The sequence below is a fragment of the Balaenoptera musculus genome, chromosome 20 (genome assembly GCF_009873245.2).
Source record: "Balaenoptera musculus isolate JJ_BM4_2016_0621 chromosome 20, mBalMus1.pri.v3, whole genome shotgun sequence".
Classification (NCBI taxonomy): domain Eukaryota; kingdom Metazoa; phylum Chordata; class Mammalia; order Artiodactyla; family Balaenopteridae; genus Balaenoptera; species Balaenoptera musculus.
Window position 1 is genome coordinate 16,364,117 of NC_045804.1, and position 20,979 is coordinate 16,385,095.

General features: G+C 34.9%; 1 protein-coding gene across 8 annotated transcripts in view; it reads left to right on the forward strand.

Annotated features, from left to right (window-relative positions):
- CDC27 (cell division cycle 27) overlaps window positions 1-20,979 on the forward strand; it is a 57,440-nt gene that overhangs the window by 17,090 nt on the left and 19,371 nt on the right. For 4 of the 8 annotated variants that reach the window (XR_005017774.1, XM_036836604.1, XM_036836608.1 and 1 more), the window contains exons 3-9: window positions 3,035-3,182; window positions 4,734-4,859; window positions 10,461-10,558; window positions 11,327-11,481; window positions 11,587-11,798; window positions 12,756-12,870; window positions 15,184-15,317. Coding sequence is in view for 7 of the 8 variants with exons in the window: in XM_036836604.1 (XP_036692499.1) it covers window positions 3,035-3,182; window positions 4,734-4,859; window positions 10,461-10,558; window positions 11,327-11,481; window positions 11,587-11,798; window positions 12,756-12,870; window positions 15,184-15,317 (988 nt within the window). In the remaining variant the exon portion in view is untranslated. The remainder of the gene's footprint in view (window positions 1-3,034; window positions 3,183-4,733; window positions 4,860-10,460; window positions 10,559-11,326; window positions 11,482-11,586; window positions 11,799-12,755; window positions 12,871-15,183; window positions 15,318-20,979) is intronic. The other 4 variants (XM_036836609.1, XM_036836610.1, XM_036836606.1 and 1 more) reach the window with 1 other exon arrangement.

The following is a 20,979-nucleotide window of genomic DNA, read 5'->3' on the forward strand; positions in this document are numbered from 1 at the left end:
TTTAGATTATAAGCCAACATGAAGAAGAGGTGTCTATCTGGTTTAAAAGCACTGAGGGACTAATTCATCTTCCCATTTGATGGAAATGTATATGAAGGATGCAGGCTTTAAGCTCCTCTTAATTATTTTGGGCTTATATTAAATGACCTAACCTATATTTGAAGCCTAACCTGTTTGTAAGAAGAGGGCTTTCAGTATTGTTCTGTAACTTCCTGTTTGTTTTTTCACCTAACAATGCATCCTGGAAATCTTTGTCAGTTTTTTTTTTGACAGCTGTAGAGTGTTTAATCACATGGATGTACCTTAATTTAACTCGTACATGATTGATTATCAGTATTACTTTAAGAGTGACTTTGTGGAATCAGTGTTTACTTTATTCCTGTTTATAAAACACAGCCATCTCAGGACCACCCATGGGTTCTGCATCTGCAGATTCAACCAACTGCAGATGCAGAACCTGCAGCTACAGAGGGCCAGTTGTATATTATGCACTATATAATTCCCAATCACATATTTTAATTAAGGCTGTTAATGAAGGATGGCAAATAAATGTCATGCAGACATCTATAACTATTTCCAGATCCTGTTATTTTGATCTCTGCACACTTACTGGCAAAGCCATGATCAACCTTAGAATTTTTCTGAGTTTAGCACTTGAGGCAGCCACTGTCAGTCAGTTGGTGTTACTGTTCCAGATGAAATCTATTTGTCAGTACTCTACCTTTTTTAGATTTATTATAGCCACTTACTGCTGGTTCACTAGCTATGTTTGGGGCTGTCAAGTTATTTCTGGGAAGCCTCAAAAACCACGCATGTCTCTCCATGTGTTTCACAACCCTTCAAGTTGTTCTGGATTTACTTCACTATCTTATAGTTTCATTAAGCTTAAGATTTGTTTAAACTTCCAATCTATAATCTCACTTAAACATATAGTTTTTAAGTCATCACACTTCAAAAAAGTAGTTGCAGTATGACACTAAAATCACACACACAATATTTGGTATCTTTATGGTTTAAAAGCACTGAGGGACTAATTCATCTTCCCATTTGATGGAAATGTCCCTGAAGGATGCAAGCTTAAGCTCCTCTTATTTTGGGCTTATAATAAATGACCTAACCTATATTTGAAGCCTAACCTGTTTGTAAGAAGAGGAGTTTCAGTATTAGGGAATTTTACTACAGTGAAAAATGGGCCTAAACATAATCAAGTGTTTGTAAACAAACATTTAATAAAGCATTTTTATAGCTGAAAGTTGAACTAGTTTTTGGGAGCCATTGTTTATTGGTATAATAACTAGTTTTTAAAAGCTTGATTTTTTAGATGACAAGAAACTAGGCCTTTGCAAAATCTATAAGAAATCACACTTTCTAACTTATGTAAATTAGCACTTGTATTTCAATGAAATTAACAGTTTGTTCCCACTGCAATAGAGCTCCTCATTCATGTTTTTGCTTCTGAATCACAGATACTACTGTAGATCCTATTAACACATATATGCCAAAATTTCTTATCACTTACTACATGTCATTTATTGTACACTGTTTTTTATACTAGGGTTTCGTGAAAAATACAGTGGACCAGAGAAGAAAGGTTCTGTTGGGTTTTGCTTGCACATACATGACATACAACAACAACAGCAAAAAAAAAAAAAAAAAAAAAAAAAAAAAAAAAAAAAAAAAAAGAAAATCTTTATAACAGGAAAATTTCAAATTACTTTTTTATCCCACATCTTTGAGTTAACTTTTCAGGAAGATGTGGCAAGTTTATCTGTACTTTAAAACAGTGATTCTCAAACTTTAGCATGCATCAAAATCACCTGAAGGGTTTATTACAACACAGATTGCTGGTCCCCACTTCCAGAATTACTGATTTTAGTGGGTCTGAGCTATTATGGAGCCCAAGAACTTCCATTTCTAGCAAGCTCCAAAGTCATTCTGATGCTGGTATAGGGACCACACTTCGGGAACCACTGGCTTACATGATCCCTCAGTGCTGTGATATTATTACATAACCCATTTTTAGAAGCACAGAACAGATTTTTCCCTCTTTCTTTCTATCCCCTTTATTGTTACCTTTCTAGACTCTCATCTGGGGACTTCCCTGGCGGTCCAGTGGTTAGGACTCTGCGCTTCTACTGCAGGGGGCGCGGGTTCGATCCCTGGTCCATTGGGGAACTAAGATCCCACATGCCACGTGGCGTGGCCAAAAAGAAAAAAAAAACTCTTATCTGGATTGGTTGGGAGGTTGTGAGGATAGAAGTGAGGTGATGGTCAGTTTGGAAGAGAGTAAATAAGGGGAAAACTGCCACATTTCATTAACTAAGGCATTTTCTAATGTAAAGAAAAGGAAAGAGGTTGATAAATAATTAAGCTCTTGCCATTAAAGAGCAGTTTAATTATTGTTACTGGACAAGTGTCAAGTCTGTCAATTGAGTGTTTAAATAGTGTGGGTATTCAAAACTTAGAAATTATTTTCCTTTTTCTTAAATTATCTTGAATATACACTAGAGTATATTTGGTGTTAGAAATAAGTGGGTTGTTTTTTTTGTTTGTTTACTTGTGTTCCAATCTGGTCTTTTTTTAATGTACAGATTGATAATTAGGTTTATAACCCTGAGTTTCCCTCTCATGAAATTTGACTTCTGTCCTCTCAAAGAGTCTATTAGAAAAATACTACATAAAAACAAGATGCTTTTCTGGTAGTCTATTTAAGGGTAGTTGTGTGCATGTGTTTGCTTTTCTTAAAGATTTACAGAGAATACTACGATTTTCTTCATTGTATTATTTCCTTGGTTCCTTGGGGAACTAACTTTTCTATCAGAATATTATTTCCTTGGTTCCTTGGGGAACTAACTTTTCTATCAGAAAAGTATTTCTCCTTAATTCAAATTTGAATTAATAAATTGTTTTTTGTATTAAATAACATGCCTGATTTTTTTTGTTGTTGCTAAACTTGTTTACCTATTGGTAGATAAAAATGATTACCATTCAACATACTGAATAATAGACAATTTTTTTGTGTGTGTGTTCTTAGTACACTCAGAAGAAGCCTTGTTTTTACTGGCAACCTGTTACTACCGCTCAGGAAAGGCATATAAAGCATATAGACTCTTGAAAGGACACAGTTGTACTACACCGCAATGTAAATACCTGCTTGCAAAATGTTGTGTTGATCTCAGCAAGTAAGTTTCTAAATCTTTTCTATCTAATTTGTTCTACTTACACTGTAGAATTCTAGATAAAATTCTTTTGATGGATTAAACTCTGACTGACTCCCTTTCTCCCCTCTTTTAATAGTAGAGGTTTGTCTATTTCAGTAACTTTTGAAATGTTTACACTGCTGCTTATGGCATTATTATTTTGTTATGAGAGATATTCATTGTATGGTATAAATAATAGAATTTAACTCTGGGATAAGAAACCTAAGTTATAACTGATTCCAGTCCATTTTCTAAAATGATCTTAAGTGTTATTTCTTTTCCTTTGCTTTCATTGCTAGACCAGTTGGAATAAGCCTGAAAACCTAACTTACCAGTTCATCTGAGATTAATGCTTCCTTGTGTCTAGATAGTTGTGTAATTATTTGCCTTTCAAGATCATTCTGTTTGGGAACCATTACTCCTTTGAAGCAAGGAGGCAGATTCAGGAGAACATTTCTTTTGCACAGTACAGTTCAACCAAGTCAGCTGTCCATATTCTGAATCTGGAGGCAGCTAGAGATTTAGCTAGTTGTATTCTGTCAAACTGTTTTCTGTGCTGTGAGAAATGGAATAATGGTAAAGGTGACTAAACAGATAATTGTAAAAGCCTTTGTATTTAGTCTGTAGATTTACAGTGAGAGAATACAAATAAACCTCATAAAGTCTCCATAGTCTGCTAAATATTTTATTTGTCCAATGTCTAATTGATGACTTTTAAATTAAAGCTAGCTAAAATATATATAAAATTTCTGAGACATTTGTTATTGAATTATTTCTACTCCAAAGATGCTAATGTTAAATTCTTAAAAATGTACTTATTTAATTTACCAGTTTCTTAAGCCAGTTCTTACATTAGACATTCTTATCCCATTTATAAATATTTATAGTTTTTAAAAAGTCCCACTGATAGTAACAGAATTTTAGATACCAAGTTTTATGTTTAGGATATACTATGTAAGCTTACTTGAGAGTTTCCACATGATGATTTGGAAAAAACTTTAAAACACAAACCATTACAAACTCTGATATGCTAAAAATATATAGTGAAATCAGGCAAATTTCTTTTCCCTTTGGGGAACATTTGTAATTTTCTATATCAAGAAAACATAATTGATAAATAGAGATGAAGTGCTATTCAAGTTTTATTTGTAAACCTAAAAATAACTGAGGCCATTAAGTATGCAGTTTTTAATTAATATATTAGTCTTGTTTAACCTGCTTGCAAATTCCTACTTAAAGGAATTATAGAACTAAGAAGGACCACCACATCTGTTAATGAAGAACCATTCATATTTTTCCCCCAGTATAATGGTCTGCCGTTTCTTTTGACGTGAGTAATGTGTATGTTGCTCAGACTAGATTTGTACATACAGAGACTAAAGGTAACTGTTTCTATTTTTAAAAGTAAGACTGAAATTTTAAGATATACTTTGTCTCCATAGTAAGAGGTACATTAGTAATGAAGAATGTCTTTACACACACTGCTTTTTATATTGACTTTTTTTTTTTAATCTGTAAATTTGTGTTTTAAAGGCTTGCAGAAGGGGAACAGATCTTATCTGGTGGAGTGTTTAATAAGCAGAAAAGCCATGATGATATTGTTACTGAGTTTGGTGATTCAGCTTGCTTTACTCTTTCATTGTTGGGACATGTATATTGGTAAGTAAGAATGATTCAAATTACCAGAAATTTGTTTCCAGTACTAGAATGCTTTGTGGTTTAAAAAAACACTATGTTGATCTGTGTTTATCAAATAGCATTTGGTTGAGTAGTACACAGTCTTGTAGTTCCATGATCTTGTTAAACCTGTAAAACAGAGATTTCGATCCTGTCTATGACTGTCCACTTTGCTTTAATGATAAACAGCTACAGCAGCACTACCTAACAATTGAGTGCACATGTGGGTTTTTTTTTACCTTGGGTGAGGAGAATATCTTCATGTGACCTACCGAGGAAAAAGAAGCAAAGAGTGAAGTTTTTTCTGTAATATTAAATATCACCACTGCTCCTTAGAAAGAGGCATGAAGTCATGTTTCAGTAATAAAGAATACAGTTCCCATCTGGTATGTCATAATGAATTTGACAAATTTCCTATGATGGTAGCTGAAATGATAGTGATTTTATTTTATTTTTTAAAATTTATTTACATTTATTTTAAATTAAGTCTCTTAAAAGCAAGTGAGAATGAATTCAGAGTTATCATTATGATAATATTGTTCTCACTGATTTTTATTCTGAAATACTGTGAGTTGGGGAGTAATTAGGTAACAGGAATTGTTCAACTGCCCATGGGAGGGCATTTCATGTGTAAATGTCATCTGTTGCACGTGGGAGAAATGATTGAGGATTGCTTATCTAAAGAATTAGGTTAGCATCTGTTTTAAGATAAATTGAGGCTAGTTTGAATAGCAGTTTTTTTAAAAACCTTGAAAATATCTTTTTGAACAGAATAAATTATTTGGCTGATATTTGGGGCTCATTTTCAGATGGCACCACTCTTTTGAGAACAGGAGTAAGTAAAGATATAATACCAATATCTTCATTTATCTTAATAGAAGGACTTGTAGTAATGGATTTAGTTCATGCAACTATGATTCTTGTCATTTGTTCAAAACACTTTGAGATCCATCCCCTATTATGGCTACACACCATACTTGGCACTAGGAATGTAAAGATAAATAACTCCCTGTCCTCCTCTCCATCCCCCAAAGGTTTATAATAAAGTGTAGGAGGAAAGAAGTAGTAAACAAAAGTTAATAAATTTTTTCATCACAATTTAAGTGCTATGATAAAATTTGAGCAGTATTCTGTTCCAATGAGGGAATAATCAGTTCTACACAGTTAAGAAGAGAGGTAAGATGGTAACTAGGAAAGACTTGATAGAAGAGTCTTTTTTGTTTCTTTTAACTTCTCAATAATAAGAAAATTAGAAATTAGAAAATGGGCAAAATAACTTGAATGGACAGTTCACCGGAGAGGGTATGTGAATGGTAAATAAGCATATGAAAAGATGTACCAAATCATTAGCCATTAAGGAAAAGCAAATAAAAACTGCCATTAGAAGCTATTACATGCCTATTAAAATGGCTAAAATTAAAAGTACTGACAATATCAAGTGCTAATGGGGATGCAGAGCAATGGGATTTCTCATACATTGCTGGTGAGAATGTAAAATGGTACTTGTACTGAATGTTCATAGCAGATTTATTTATTAAAGCCCAAAGATAGAATCAACTCAAATTCAGTGGGTGAATGAATAAAAAAAACTGCATCCATACAATGAACTACTACTCAGCAATAAAGAGGAACGAACTATTGATAAACATAATAACTTGGATTTCAAGGGCATTATGGCAAGTGAAAAAAGCCAATTTCAAAATTTTACATACTCTGTGATATCATTTATATAACATTATTTAATAAAACAAAGTAAGGGAAAGTGTTAAATCACAAAAGTGCTATATATATTACTAATTATTTTAAAACAAGTTCACTTGTTTAAAAGTTTTTGAAGGTGCAGTTTTATCAAGTCCTAACCATGAAGAAGGAAGGTTTTTCCCCTTCCTCAGAGAATAAGGATGGGTTATTTTTATTCATCATAAAGTTTAAAGGGTTTAGTATCCAATGGGGCACAACCCTGCTTCAAAAACTGGCGCTTCATTTCAGTCATCATACACCTGTCTTGTGACCAAAGTTGCACCCCATAATCTAGAAACCCATGTGTTATTGTTTTGAAGCTACAGCTTGTTAGCTTATCTTTTATCTCCAGTATTTTGATGTAGACAATTCATTGGTCTTTTTGTCTACAATAGCACATGAGACTTGCATCTTTAGGACACAACTGATACTAAGTTTGGTTCTTAGATTAACCTATTTCTTCCCAATGCCATTTAAGTAGTTTTTTCTAACCCCAATTCTTTGGGAAACTTCTTTCAGAGTTTTAGTTTTTAAGAAATTCCGTCTAAAGTTGGGGCACTCCAGGCAGCTTGATTTTATTAAATCTTTCCCCCTTTTTATCTCTCTATTGAATAGAGAGATCTGTCTCCCAGATTTGATTATTGTAAGTCCACATCTGGCTTCTTCCCCAGTTAACTTTTATGTTATTGGGTTGGCCAGAAAGTTTGTTCAGGTTTTTCCATAACATCCCAAATGAACTTTTTGGCCAACCCAATATTTATACATACCAGTATCTATCCATGTGTGTGCATGTGTGTGTATATCTAATCTCTTCTTAGCAGACATTTAGTTTAACATTTATTTTATGGTCTATTAATCAGATCATGGCTTATTATAAAAATCAGCCTTGGCAACTTATCAAAGGTTTAAGAAAATTTACCTTTTGCTAATGTAAAAAGAAAATATAATTTACATAATACTGGAGAAGAGGATTTTCATCACAAATGATCACCTCTTACATTTTCATAATATTTTTTCTTGAATAGATTATTTTATCTTTGCTTAATCAGTTTGTCCACCACTTTTCTGGCCATTTAAGTAATTCATACAGCCCGCTCAATGCAACTTTAAAAATTATTAGTAAAAGTATTTTATGAAATATTGTACAAGCAAAGCAAGGGGGCGAGGCTATTGAAAACAGGAAAGAGGTAATATAAAAATGAGAAATCTAATTTCCTATCCTCAGAAAGCTTATAATCAATTGCAAGAGAGCACACATGAAAGATAAATAAATTGAGGACTTCCCTGGTGGTCCGTTGGTTAAGATTTCGCCTTCCAGTGCAGGGAGTGCGGGGTCAGTCCCTAGTCGGGGAGCTGAGATCTCACATGCCTCCTGGCCAAAAAACCAAAACAAAAACAGAAGCAGTTATCATAACAAATTCAATAAAGACTTTAAAAATGGTCCACATCAAAAAAAAAAAATCTGTAAAGAAATAGACAAACCATAATTAGTTATATAAGCAATGAGGGGACTATAACATGAGTTAGTTTAGATCAAACATTGAGATTTCACTGTACTTTTCTTTTCATGGCCTTATGTTAAAAGTTCCTGAGCATTGATTTGACACTTTCCACTCCTAATTATTACTTTCAAAAAATACTCTTTTTTTTTAATTTATTTATTTATTTATTTATTTTTGGCTGTGTTGGGTCTTTGTTTCTGTGGGAGGGCTTTCTCTAGTTGCGGCAAGCGGGGGCCACTCTTCATCGCGGTGCGCGGGCCTCTCACTGTCGCGGCCTCTCTTGTTGCAGAGCACGGGCTCCAGACACGCAGGCTCAGTAGTTGTGGCTCACGGGCCTAGTTGCTCCGCGGCATGTGGGATCTTCCCAGACCAGGGCTCGAACCCGTGTCCCCTGCATTGGCAGGCAGTTTCTCAACCACTGCGCCACCAGGGAAGCCCAAAAAATACTCTTTTTATGTCTTTGCTTTGTTTCCTATATTTATAAATTATTTATTTATTTATTTATTTTTGGGTGTGTTGGGTCTTCGTTTCTGTGCGAGGGCCTTCTCTAGTTGCGGCAAGCGGGGGCCACTCTTCATCGCGGTGCGCGGGCCTCTCACTATTGCGGCCTCTCGTGTTGCGGGGCACAGGCTCCAGACGCGCAGGCTCAGGAGTTGTGGCTCACGGACCCAGCTGCTCCGCGGCATGTGGGATCTTCCCAGACCAGGGCTCAAACCCGTGTCCCCTGCATTGGCAGGCAGATTCTCAACCACCGCGCCACCAGGGAAGCCCTTTGTTTCCTATTTTTAAGTTACCCCTCTATCCATGGTAAATGATTATATCATTCTTGTTACAACTATTTTTCCTTTAAGAAATTTCATCTAAGCAATCCTAGATGTAGACTGATAAAACTTACGTTTTCTGAAAGTCTGCCTCCTGCTCCTGCTTCCTTCTTTGTCAGTGTGTTTATTGGGTCAAATTAGGCAAATGTGGGAAGCTAGATAGTCTTCAACTAGTGGTATTTTCTTGTCTTTATTACATCATTTATTCTAGTTTCTATTCACTTGCAAAATTTGAAAGTAAGGCACACCAATATATAGTTACCCAAGGGGGTCTTCTTTTAAGTTCTCTGAGAAACACTGACAGCACATAAACAGATTATGTTTTAACTGATAGTTTCATTTGAGGGTTGTTTTGAAAATCTTGGTTAGATGCCATCTGGTCCTTTATAAAACCTTAGGGTTTTGGAAAAATTGCTGTATCTTAATTTTTTTCCATTAGATAATGAAGAATTTCAACCTTAGACCAGGTGAATAGTATTTTTTAACCTGAAAGCTCCAACAAGTCTCACTAACCCTCAGTCCCATCTTCCCCCATTTAAAAGCTAGGGAGGGGCTTCCCTGGTGGCGCAGTGGTTAAGAATCTGTCTGCCAATGCAGGGGATGCAGGTTCAAGCCCTGGTCCGGGAAGATCCCACATGCCGCGGAGCAACTGAGCCCGTGTGCCACAACTACTGAGCCTGCGCCCCAGAGCCCGTGAGCCACAACTACTGAGCCCACGTGCCACAACTATTGAAGCTCGAGCGCCTAGAGCCCATGCTCCACAACAAGAGAAGCCACCGCAATGAGAAGCCCGTGCACCACAACAAAGAGTAGCCCCGCTCGCTGCAACTAGAGAAAGTCCGTGCACAGCAATGAAGACTCAGCGCAGCCAAAAATAAAATAAAATAAATTAATTAATTAATTAAGAATAAAATAAAATAAAAGCTAGGGAGGCAACAATGCTGTTCTGATAATTTCCAGATTGTTTCAAGTATATAGGGTCCCAAGAATGTTGTTTATATTCTAAATGTAAGCCTTTATATACCCAATTTAGAAAGAAACATGAATTTTCCTTTAAGTTAAGAGCTACCACCTTTACTTTGTTAAAAAATCTGGTCATTTAAATATGCTATATTTAAAGCATTTAAGTCACTTTCAAAATTACCACTGGGATTTATATTTAAAATCAACAATAAGACTGAAATATTTGGGTGTTTTTCCATATGTCCTCAGTAATTCTAATATCCAACAGGAAATTAAAAGCAATATAGTATTTAAGAAGGCTATGATAGCTTGTTTATTTTGTTAACATTCCTTTCAATTCATGTTCTGTTTGCTTTCACCTGACTTTTGACTTGAACTGCCCTAAATAATAGAGATTGGAGGATGGTAAGAAGGAGAAATTGATAATTTAAGAAAGAATCTAGAAGAGTACTCTCAGAACTTATATAAGATTTACCTAATTTTCTGTATGAAAAGTTTGTTTGTAATAGATGTTTTAGGTTTTATAGCTTGTCTAATCTATTTGTTTGTCTTTACAGCAAGACAGATCGGCTTGCCAAAGGATCAGAATGTTACCAAAAGAGCCTTAGTTTAAATCCTTTCCTCTGGTCCCCCTTTGAATCATTATGTGAAATAGGTAAGCTTGTAGAGGTGGCTACGGGAGGGTTCTCCCATTTCTTCTTCCTCTTTTTTTTCCCCTGCTTAATTTTTGGAGAGTGATACAAATTATCCACAAGAAAAGTATTTTTCAAAGCTAAGGGCTTTTAAAATTGAGAACAAGAAATAAGGTAGAATCATATGTTTCAGGAGTAATGTGCCCTTTCTTGTGTCCTCTAGAATGAGTTGTATTGTGAGCATAACACTAGCCAAAATAGCATTCTGGGTAAGAAAAGAAATTAATAGAATGCCTAGAGCAGAAACTGTTCTATAAATAAGACCTGGATAATATGGGGGGAGAGTGTCTCAGTATATATGTTCCAGGATGCATGAAGGATCATTTTAAAACATTGCTGTGTCTTTACATGGAAGTGCTCAAAACTTTACTATGATTTCTACAGGGTTTCACCTCTCCACCCTCACTCCTTACCTTGAGCAAAATGAGATCTAGTTGCTTTCTGCTTTAAAACAAACACAGAAATCTGCATTTTCCTGTGATTTATTATATTTAAACTCAGTGTCATTGTGGTTTAGTTTATTTCCTGAATTTACAGCTTTATCTTAGGGGTAAACTTTTACAATAAATTGATGGATGGGCTTTTGGGAGATAAATCTGATTCACTGAAACAGACAGAAGAACTTTAAAACTCTGGATAAGGCCTTATTTCCACTGATTTATGCATGCTTGAAAAAAAAATTTAACCTTCCTTTCCTCAGAGGCAAACTTTTTTTTTTTTCCCCTTCACAGGTGAAAAGCCAGATCCTGACCAAACATTTAAATTAACATCTTTACAGAACTTTAGCAGCTGTCTGCCCAACTCTTGCACAACACTAGTATCTAATCATACTTTATCTCACAGACAGCCTGAGACAGTTCTTACAGAAACACCCCAGGACACAATTGTAAGTATATTATACACTAGTGTTCAAAATATTGTGAAAATGAAAAACAATGATCTGAACTAAATAATGTATCATAAATGACATGGTAGAAATTTTCTGTTTCAGGAATTAAACAGACTGAATTTAGAATCTTCCAATTCAAAGTACTCATTGAATACAGATTCTTCAGTGTCTTATATTGATTCAGCTGTAATTTCACCAGATACTGTCCCTCTTGGAACAGGAACTTCCATATTATCTAAACAAGTTCAAAATAAACCAAAAACTGGTCGAAGTTTGTTAGGAGGACCAGCTGCTCTTAGCCCATTAACCCCAAGGTAAGACAAATAAAAGATACTTTAAAATGTGCTGTAATATTAAACGATCATATAGTAATTCCTGTATTGGTAATATAAATTAATATGAACAGCAACTTATAAATCATTATGGAAATAGAGGTATTTAATAAGTCAATAATGAACCTATTCCATTTTCAGAAAATGAAGTAATAGAAATACAGTACCTGTGATAAAAATTCCTTCTTAAATATTGGAGAAAATTTTAAAGCATGCCTTATTCAGCTGGTGTATGAATTTTAAAAATATTGTGTTTATGGCTGTGCATCAGTGAACCTCTTAAAATGTTGGAATGCTTATGATAATAATCAGAGTGACAGCAGTGGTTATTGTTAAAGTGCTGTATTCCAAAATGGGAAGGAAGAATTGACACCTATTGATATGAAATATTTTGTCAAATTATCAGAAATATATGTATGTATAAATATAGGAACCCAGCCCAGAGGATGCATATCCAAAAGAATCAAAATAAAAAATTATATGTTAAAACAGACTATGAGTTGGGTCCCAGGGCCAGGGAGCTACTAAAATAGTATGACCATGAGATTACAAAACTCATTGAATCCACAGATGTGTTCATTGGTTTCTGGAGACATTTTCTCTGTAATAGGGTCTAAATCCCATAAATTCCAAGAATTTGAAGTAATTTGATAATTTGGATCTTAGCTTTTACAAAGCCACTCTTCTTTGTTTCTAATAAATCTCCTGAGTCAGTAGTTGCTGCTCAATTTAGTTTCTTGATTTTTTTTTTTTTAATTTTAGTTATGGTGGGTGGAATAGTCTACATTCACAGCTTATTTTTAATCTGCCCCTCAGATCCTCAATGCCCCCAAGACTGATTTGCCATTCTCTTCCTTTTAGACCTTCTAATTTAAGTATACTGCTGCTTTATATATGCCTTGATGACTTTTTGACACCTTGATTTCAACCTCTTCTCAGTTTTGGGATTTTGCCATTAGAAACCCCAAGTCCTGGAGATGGATCCTATTTACAAAACTACACTAATACATCTTCTGTAATTGACGTGCCATCCACCGGAGCCCCTTCAAAAAAGGTATTTTCCATGTAAAATACAGTTTTGGTATTGATGAAGGAAATTCATTTAAAATTCCAATCTGTTAAAGGCAATTTCAGAATCCAACTTTCTTTAATTGCCATTGCTTTAGAAGAGTTTATCTAAATGTAAAAGAAGGTCGTCATTATCATAGCCTCCGGTCATAGTAGGAGACACAAAGCTGGTTGCTCTTTTGGCCACGTAAGTTTGTAACTCACAAGTATAGTTTATTTCAGCATATAGCTAAATAAACATATTCAGATTTTTACTTTTTATTTCCTTTTTTTAAAAAACAAAATTAAGATTGTTTCTATCACTTTGAATGTAAATAATGGAAATTACACCTGCCATAGTTTTTTCTTGTCCCCACCACTATGTTTGTTTTTTAATTATACTAATTAACATGATAAAGCCAGCTATTTCTGATAATAAAATTTTTATAGTGGATCCTCATACAGGTGGAGTAAATATGTAGTAAATGTGTAGTAAAATGAAAAATATTTCACAGTATCCTTATAGTAAATACTGCAACAAGACCGAGTTGCAACTGCGACTCTTTTTATAATGTTCTTTTATTAAAGTCTGTGGCAGTAGAAGCCAAAGTGCTGTTTATTTAAAACATATCTGTGGTGCACGGTATCTTATGTGAGAATTAAATTAGTTATATGTAAAATGCCTATTGCCGTGCTTAATAGATGTTTAAGAAATGGAAGCTAAATGAGTCAAACTGGTATGTGAGTGACTGATATAGCCCTTTTACCCTCCTAGAGAGACATGTTTCTTCTTGTTTTGTTTTTACTCTTTTACTCCTGAACTTCCTTAGAGTCAGCAAAATTTTTTTCTATGATAGCTTCTTAATGAGTGATAATAGGAACTCCAAGAGTGGTAAACAGGGTCTATAAAGTAGTTAATATGTGGATTATTTTAAATAAGATTTTTTTAAAGTTGGCAACTACCTGCTGTTGTATTATTATGGGAGTGAAATATAAGTGTGGAAATTAGTTTATTACAGTTATGAGAAGGCATAGTAGGATGGTGGTTAGCATGCCAGGTGAAGTAGGCCAAAACCATGTGAGTCAGAGTAATTAAGGACAAGTTAGGCAATGAACAGGTACATGATTTCATTGCCCAGTCTCAACCTCTTCCTGTCTCAACCTCTTCTGCCTCTGTTCTATTACAAGACATTCCTGGAAAAGCTATACTTCTAGGTCTGCCTGCAGTATCAACTAAAAATATCAAACCGAGTAGTGAGTTCAGTAGATAGTTCTTTGCTAAATAAGGACCAAAGTTGACTAAGTTTTGTCCCTTGGGTGAATGTAGAGGTCCTAATCTGGGGAAGGAAGAGGAGGAAGTGTTATAAAAGTTTTATTGTAAGGGAGTGGTAGATTAGGTGAAGATATTCAGTGGATAGTTAGTTATAGAGGAAAGACTGTGGCCAAGTGATAGAAATAATAATTGAAGGGTTAAAATGGCCAGGCTCTCCTAGGGAAAGAGAGAGTAGCTAAAGATCTTAATTTGGTAGTAAAAAAAATTTTTTAGTATCCACTGACACGGTAGCCAGAGATCACTTTATAAAGAAGTTAAGTGAGGACTTCCCTGGTGGTCCAGTGGTTAAGACTCCATGCTTCCACTGCAGGGGGACATGGGTTCATCCCTGGTCGGGGAACTAAGATCCCTCATTACGTGTGGCGCAGCCAAAAAAAAAAAAAAAAAAGGTTAAGTGATGAAAATAAATAGAAATAAGGCAATAAATTAGAGAAAAGAGAAGGGGCAAGCAGAGACCAGTTAATAGAAGATTGAACATACCAGAAAGAAATGCTAATTCTAAGAACAATATTCTTAGAATTTGGAAAATAATTGGATGATTTTTTTTTAATCTACTCCTCTGAATTACTCTAGAACTGTTTTTACTAAGTGCCAAAGAAGGGATATAAAATCTTACTGTATTATTATTTCTTTATGTATACTAAGTTAGATCATAAATCTTGAGAATAGTAGCTGTCTTAAAATTCTTTAGCATTTAGCCCAACTGGGAAAGTCTTCTAGGAATTTTGAGCCTTTCTCTGGAAACTAAAGTTGAAAGATGAAAGGATAGTATAAGGGTAAAAATACTGAGGTTAATATGGGGAAATAGGCTGATGTTCATTCTAATATAACATTAAATTAACCTAAAATGACATAAATAATGACATTAATAGTTTGTGTTTTCAGATGATAGTATATAATATGAAATCTTGTATTGGGAAAACGTAGATGGGCACATTGTGATGTCTTTTATCATTTACAGTGCAATTTATAATTCACAAACCTTAGACTTTTTGTGTTTTACAGTCTGTTGCCAGAATCGGCCAAACTGGAACAAAGTCTGTCTTCTCACAGAGTGGAAACAGTCGAGAGGTAACTCCAATTCTTGTTGCACAAACACAAAGTTCTGGCCCACAAACAAGGTATTTATTATGGTGTCATTATTTGGTATTGTTTCTTATTGTGAAACATGATTGTAATCTTTCCGTTTAGGCGGGTTTTGACTGTCCCAAGAATTCTAGAATGACTATTGTAAATTTTGAATATGTTAAATTTGAAATTTCTAACTTACTGAAAAACGAGTTTAATTTTTAGTTGAGTATTATAATGCAAATCAAGACAGGAGTTAGCTAAAATACCTTTTTACTCTAATTGCCTCATGAATTTGTTTAAACTAGATATTCTGAGCAGTCCTCCAAAATAATTTTCTTCTTTTTTTATATGATCTTCTCCACTGGTCAAGTACAGATAGATTATTCTCACCTTCCCCTATTATGCATTTCTGTAAATAGATCATAATACTAATCTTCCAATAAATCTTCAAATAATGAATCCATTTCCACACAGAAGTGGTGTTAAATAGGATCTCTCTTCTTGTTCAAGGACTCAAAAATAAATTATAGCTAATATTTTAAGAGAAAGCTCCAACTTTGTCTCCTAAAATAATGAACATGTACCATAAGTCTTAAAACAGACATACGTGTGCATATACCTTGACTATATAAAAGGCCTCAATATTTCTAAAATGCCAGGATGGTAAGTCTCATCATGAGGGCCAGCTCTCAGGCAGGTGACAGTGATTGCCTCAGGCTCGGTTATGAGAAGGAGCCTGAGGCCTCCTGCAGAGCATCATTAATCAGGCCAAGTATATGCTAGTCTTGAAGAATACATAAACATAATTTACTGAATTATACATTTCACTTTAAACAAATATACTAACTGTAATATGCATCAACTATAATGATTTTGTGTTCTTTGTATTATTCCATTTTATCTTCTCTTTTTTTAAGGTATAGTTGATATACACCACTTTATCTTCTTTACTGCTTGTTTTAGTTTCCTACAGCTACTGTAACAAAGTACCACAAACTGGGTGGCTTAAAACAACAGAAATTTATTTACTCACAGTTCTAGAAGCTATAATCCAAAATCAAGGTATAGACAGGACCGTGCTTCTTCTGAAGCAACTAGGAGAGGATCCTTATCTCTTCTAGCTTCTAGTAGCCCCAGGCATTCCTTATTTTGTGGTAGCACAACTCAGTATTTGCCTCTGTCTCCACATAGCCATCTTCCCTGTGTGCCTCTGTATTCAGATTTCCTTTTTCTTATTAGGACATCAGTCATACTGAATTAGGGCCCACTCTGATGACCTCATCTTAACTTGATTACATCTACAAAGACCATATTTCCCAAAAAGTTCACATTAACAGTACTGGGGGTTAGGGCTTCAACATATCCTTTTGGAGATACAATTCAACCCATAACATTGCCTTATTAACACTTACTCTTTATTTTGTCTTTTTAGAGGTCGTTTTAGGGTTTATATTACACATTTTAACTTATCAAAGTCTACCTTCATATAATACTATACCATGTCACATACAGTATAAAACCTTATCACGGTATATTTTCATGCTCCTCTCTCAGTCTGTATGCTATTGCTGTCATATATTTTACTTCTATAGAGTGATTGTTGTAGTTTCTGCCTTAAATAGTTATCTTTAACAGAGTTTTTTTTTTAATAAGAAAAAGAAGTCTGTTTTATAGATACCCACATATTTACTGTTTCTGGCGCTCTGTTTCTTTCTGTAGATCCAGATTTCAATTCGGTATTTTTTTTCCTTCATCTTGAAGGACTTCTTTTAACATTTCTTGTAGTCTAGGTCTGTTGGTAATGAATTTTTTTTCAGCCTTTGTATGTCAGAAGAAAGTTTTAAGTTCACCTTTGTTTTTATTTTTGAAAGATATTTTCACTGGGTATTGAATTCTTTTTTAAAAATATTTATTTATTTATTATTTATTTATTTATTTTGGCTGCACTGGGTCTTAGTTGCGGCATGCAGAATCTTCGTTGAGGCATGCGGAATCTTTAGTTGTGGCATGCGGACTTCTTAGTTGCAGCATGTGGGCTTCTTAGTTTCAGCATGTGGACCCTTGGTTGTGGCATGCATGCAGGATCTAACAGTTCCCCGACCAGGGATCGAACCCGGGCCCCATGTATTGGGAGCACGGAGTCTTACCCATTGGACCACCAGGGAAGTCCTGGATATGGAATTCTAGTTGACAGGTTTTTTTTTTTCTTTAAAGATGTTGCTTTACTGTCTACTGGCTTGCATTGTTTGTGGCAAGAAGCCTGTTGCCATCCTCATTTTTGTTTCTCTATGTATGTAATCTGTCTCTTTTCTCTGACTCTTAAGATTTTTTCTTTATCACTGATAATTAAGCCATTTGATTATGATGTGCTGTAGTGTGTTTTCTCCTTTCTTGGCCTTCAAATTCATTGAGCTCCTTGGATCTGTAAGTTGATAGTTTTCATCAAATTTAGCTAATTTTGGGCCATTATTTCTTCAAAAACTTTCTGTCCATGTCCCTCTCTCTCATTCTGGGACTTCAAGTACATGTATATTAGACTGTTTAAAGTTGTCCCACAGTTCACTAATACTCTGTTCTTTTTTGTTTCCAGTCTTTTTCTTCTCTTTCATTTTGGATAGGGTTTACTACTGTGTCGTCAAGCTAACGAATCTTTTCTTCTGCAGTGTCTAATCTGCTGTTAATCCCATTCAGTGTGTGTGTGTGTGTGTGTGTGTGTGTGTGTGTGTGTGTGTGTATTTTATCTTAGGCATTCTGTTTCTCATCTCTAGAAGTTTGATTTTGTTCTCTCCTTAACATGCCTATGCTTTCTTCTACCTTTTTTAACATATGGAACTACATTTATAGTAGCTCTTTTAGTGATCTTAACTACTAAGTCTTACTGTGTCTGTTTTTTATTGATTGGTTTTTCTCTTCAGTATAGGTTATATTTTTCTGCTTCTTTGCATGCCAAGGTTTTTTTGTATGCCGGTTATTGGAAATTTTACGTGGTTGAGTGCTGGACTTTTTGTATCCTTTTAAGTATTTTTCAAGTTTTGTTCTGGGATGCACTCAAATTTTTTTTTAATATCTTTATTGGAGTATAATTGCTTTACATTGTTGTGTTAGTCGCTGCTGTATAACAAAGTGAAATCAGCTATATGTATACACATATCCCCATATCCCCTCCCTCGTGCGTCTCCCTCCCATCCTCCCTATGCCACCCCTCTAGGTGGTCACAAAGCACCGAGCTGAACTCCTTGTGCTATGCAGCTGCTTCTCACTAGCTATCTATTTTACATTTGTATATATGTCAGTGCCACTCTCTCACTTCGTCTCAGCTTACCCTTCCCCCTCCCCCTGTCCTCAAGTCCATTCTCTATGTCTGCGTCTTTATTCCTGTCCTGCCCCTAAGTTCTTCAGAACCACTTTTATTTTTAGATTCCATATATATGTGTTAGCATATGGTATTTGTTTTTCTCTTTCTGACTTAACTTCACTCTGTACGACAGACTCTAGGTCCATCCACCTCACTACAAATAACTCAGTTTCGTTTCTTTTTATGGCTGAGTAATATTCCATTGTATATATGTGCCACTTCTTCTTTATCCATTCATCTGTCATTGGACACTTAGGTTGCTTCCATGTCCTGACTCTTGTAAATAGTGCTGCAATGAACATTGTGGTACATGACTCTTTTTGAATTATGGTTTTCTCAGGGTATATATATGCCCAGTAGTGGGATTGCTGTGTCATATGGTAGTTCTATTTTTAGTTTTTTAAGGAACCTCCATACCGTTCTCCATAGTGGCTGTATCAGTTTACATTCCCACCAACAGTGCAAGAGGGTTCCCTTTTCTCCACACCCTCTCCAGCATTTATTGTTTGTAGATTTTTTGATGATGGCCATTCTGACGGTGTGAGGTGATACCTCATTGTAGTTTTGATTTGCATTTTTCTAATGATTAGTGATGTTGAGCATCCTTTCCTGTGTTTGTTGGCAATGTGTGTATCTTCTTTGGAGAAATGTCTATTTAGGTCTTCTGCCCATTTTTGGATTGGGTTGTTTGTTTTTTTGATATTGAGCTGCATGAGCTGCTTGTATATTTTGGAGATTAATTGGTCAGTTGCTTTGTTTGCAAATATTTTCTCCCATTCTGAGGGTTGTCTTTTCGTCTTGTTTATGGTTTCCTTTGCTGTGCTTTTAAGTTTCATTAGGTCCCATTTGTTTATTTTTGGTTTTATTTCCATTTCTCTAGGAGGTGGGTCAAAAAGGATCTTGCTGTGATTTATGTCATAGAGTGTTCTGCCTATGTTTTCCTCTAAGAGTTTTATAGTGTTTGGCCTTACATTTAGGTCTTTAATCCATTTTGAGTTTATTTTTGTGTATGGTGTTAGGGAGTGTTCTAATTTCACTCTTTTACATGTAGCTGTCCAGTTTTCCCAGCACCACTTATTGAAGAGGCTGTCTTTTCTCCATTGTATATTCTTGCCTCCTTTATCAAAGATAAGGTGGGATATGTGGGATGCACTTAAATTACTCGTTAACAGCTTGATCCTTTCAGGTTTTGCTTTTTAATTTGTTCGGTGGGACAAGAGCAGCCTTTAGTCTGGATTAATTTTGCCCCACTTTGAGTACTCTACTCAATGACCTGTTTAGTATGAGGTTTTTTCACTCTGGCTATTGAAAATATGAGCCATTCCCAGCCCAAGGTGAAAACATTCTGTATGATAACATAATGATGGATGCATGTCATAATACATTTTTCCAAACCCATAGAATATACAAAACCAAGAGTGACCTCTAAGGTAAACTGTGGGCTTTGGATGATTATCAATGAGTGACAATGTGATAGTCACTGTAGATTCATTAACTGTAACATTGTACCACTTTGGTGGGGGATGCTGATAATGGGGGAGGCTGTGCATGTGCGGGGGCAGGGAGTATATAGAAATTCTCTGTACCTTCCCCTCAGTTTTGCTGTGAACCTTAAACTGTGCTAAAAAAGAAAAATAGTATTAATTAAAAAATTATCATTAAAAAGTAAATTGGTCAACCCAAATGACCTCACTTGCTGAAATCTCTACATTGAGATTGTGTCTTTGAAAGCCTGTGCATTCTTTATTCACTGGTCAGCTTCTCTTTTATTTTCAGAAGCTTCTTTGACCCAGACTCAGGTAATTAGTAGGATTTCCCATAAGCTGTATAAACTGTAAATAGTTTAGTCCATAGACTTACTGTCAATTAGATAATTTGAGGTTTAAATCTGCTTGCTTTCTAACAATGGAATTCTTTTTTTTTTAATTGAACTATAGTTGATTTACAAAATTGTATTAGTTTCAGGTATACAGCAAAATGATTTGTTATACATACATATATATATATATATATACATACATTTACATATATTCTTTTTCAGATTCTTTTCCATTGTAGGCTATTATAAGATACTGAATATAGTTCCCTGTGCTATACAGTAAATCCTTGTTTATTTTATGTATAGTGGTGTGTATCAAGAATAAAATTCTTATCTCTTAAGATTTGCCTTTAAAGTAAAAAAAAAAAAATCTATCCAAGTGATTATTAGATTCCTTTTGCTCTAAACAGAATAATCCCTTGGTGTGGCTGTTTGAATTTACAGGGTAATAACTTCCCAGGTATCAATTGTTCTAGTTTCTTTTTCTCTAACTTGCTATAGTTGCAAACGAGGGCTAGAGATAATTGGTTTATAGATG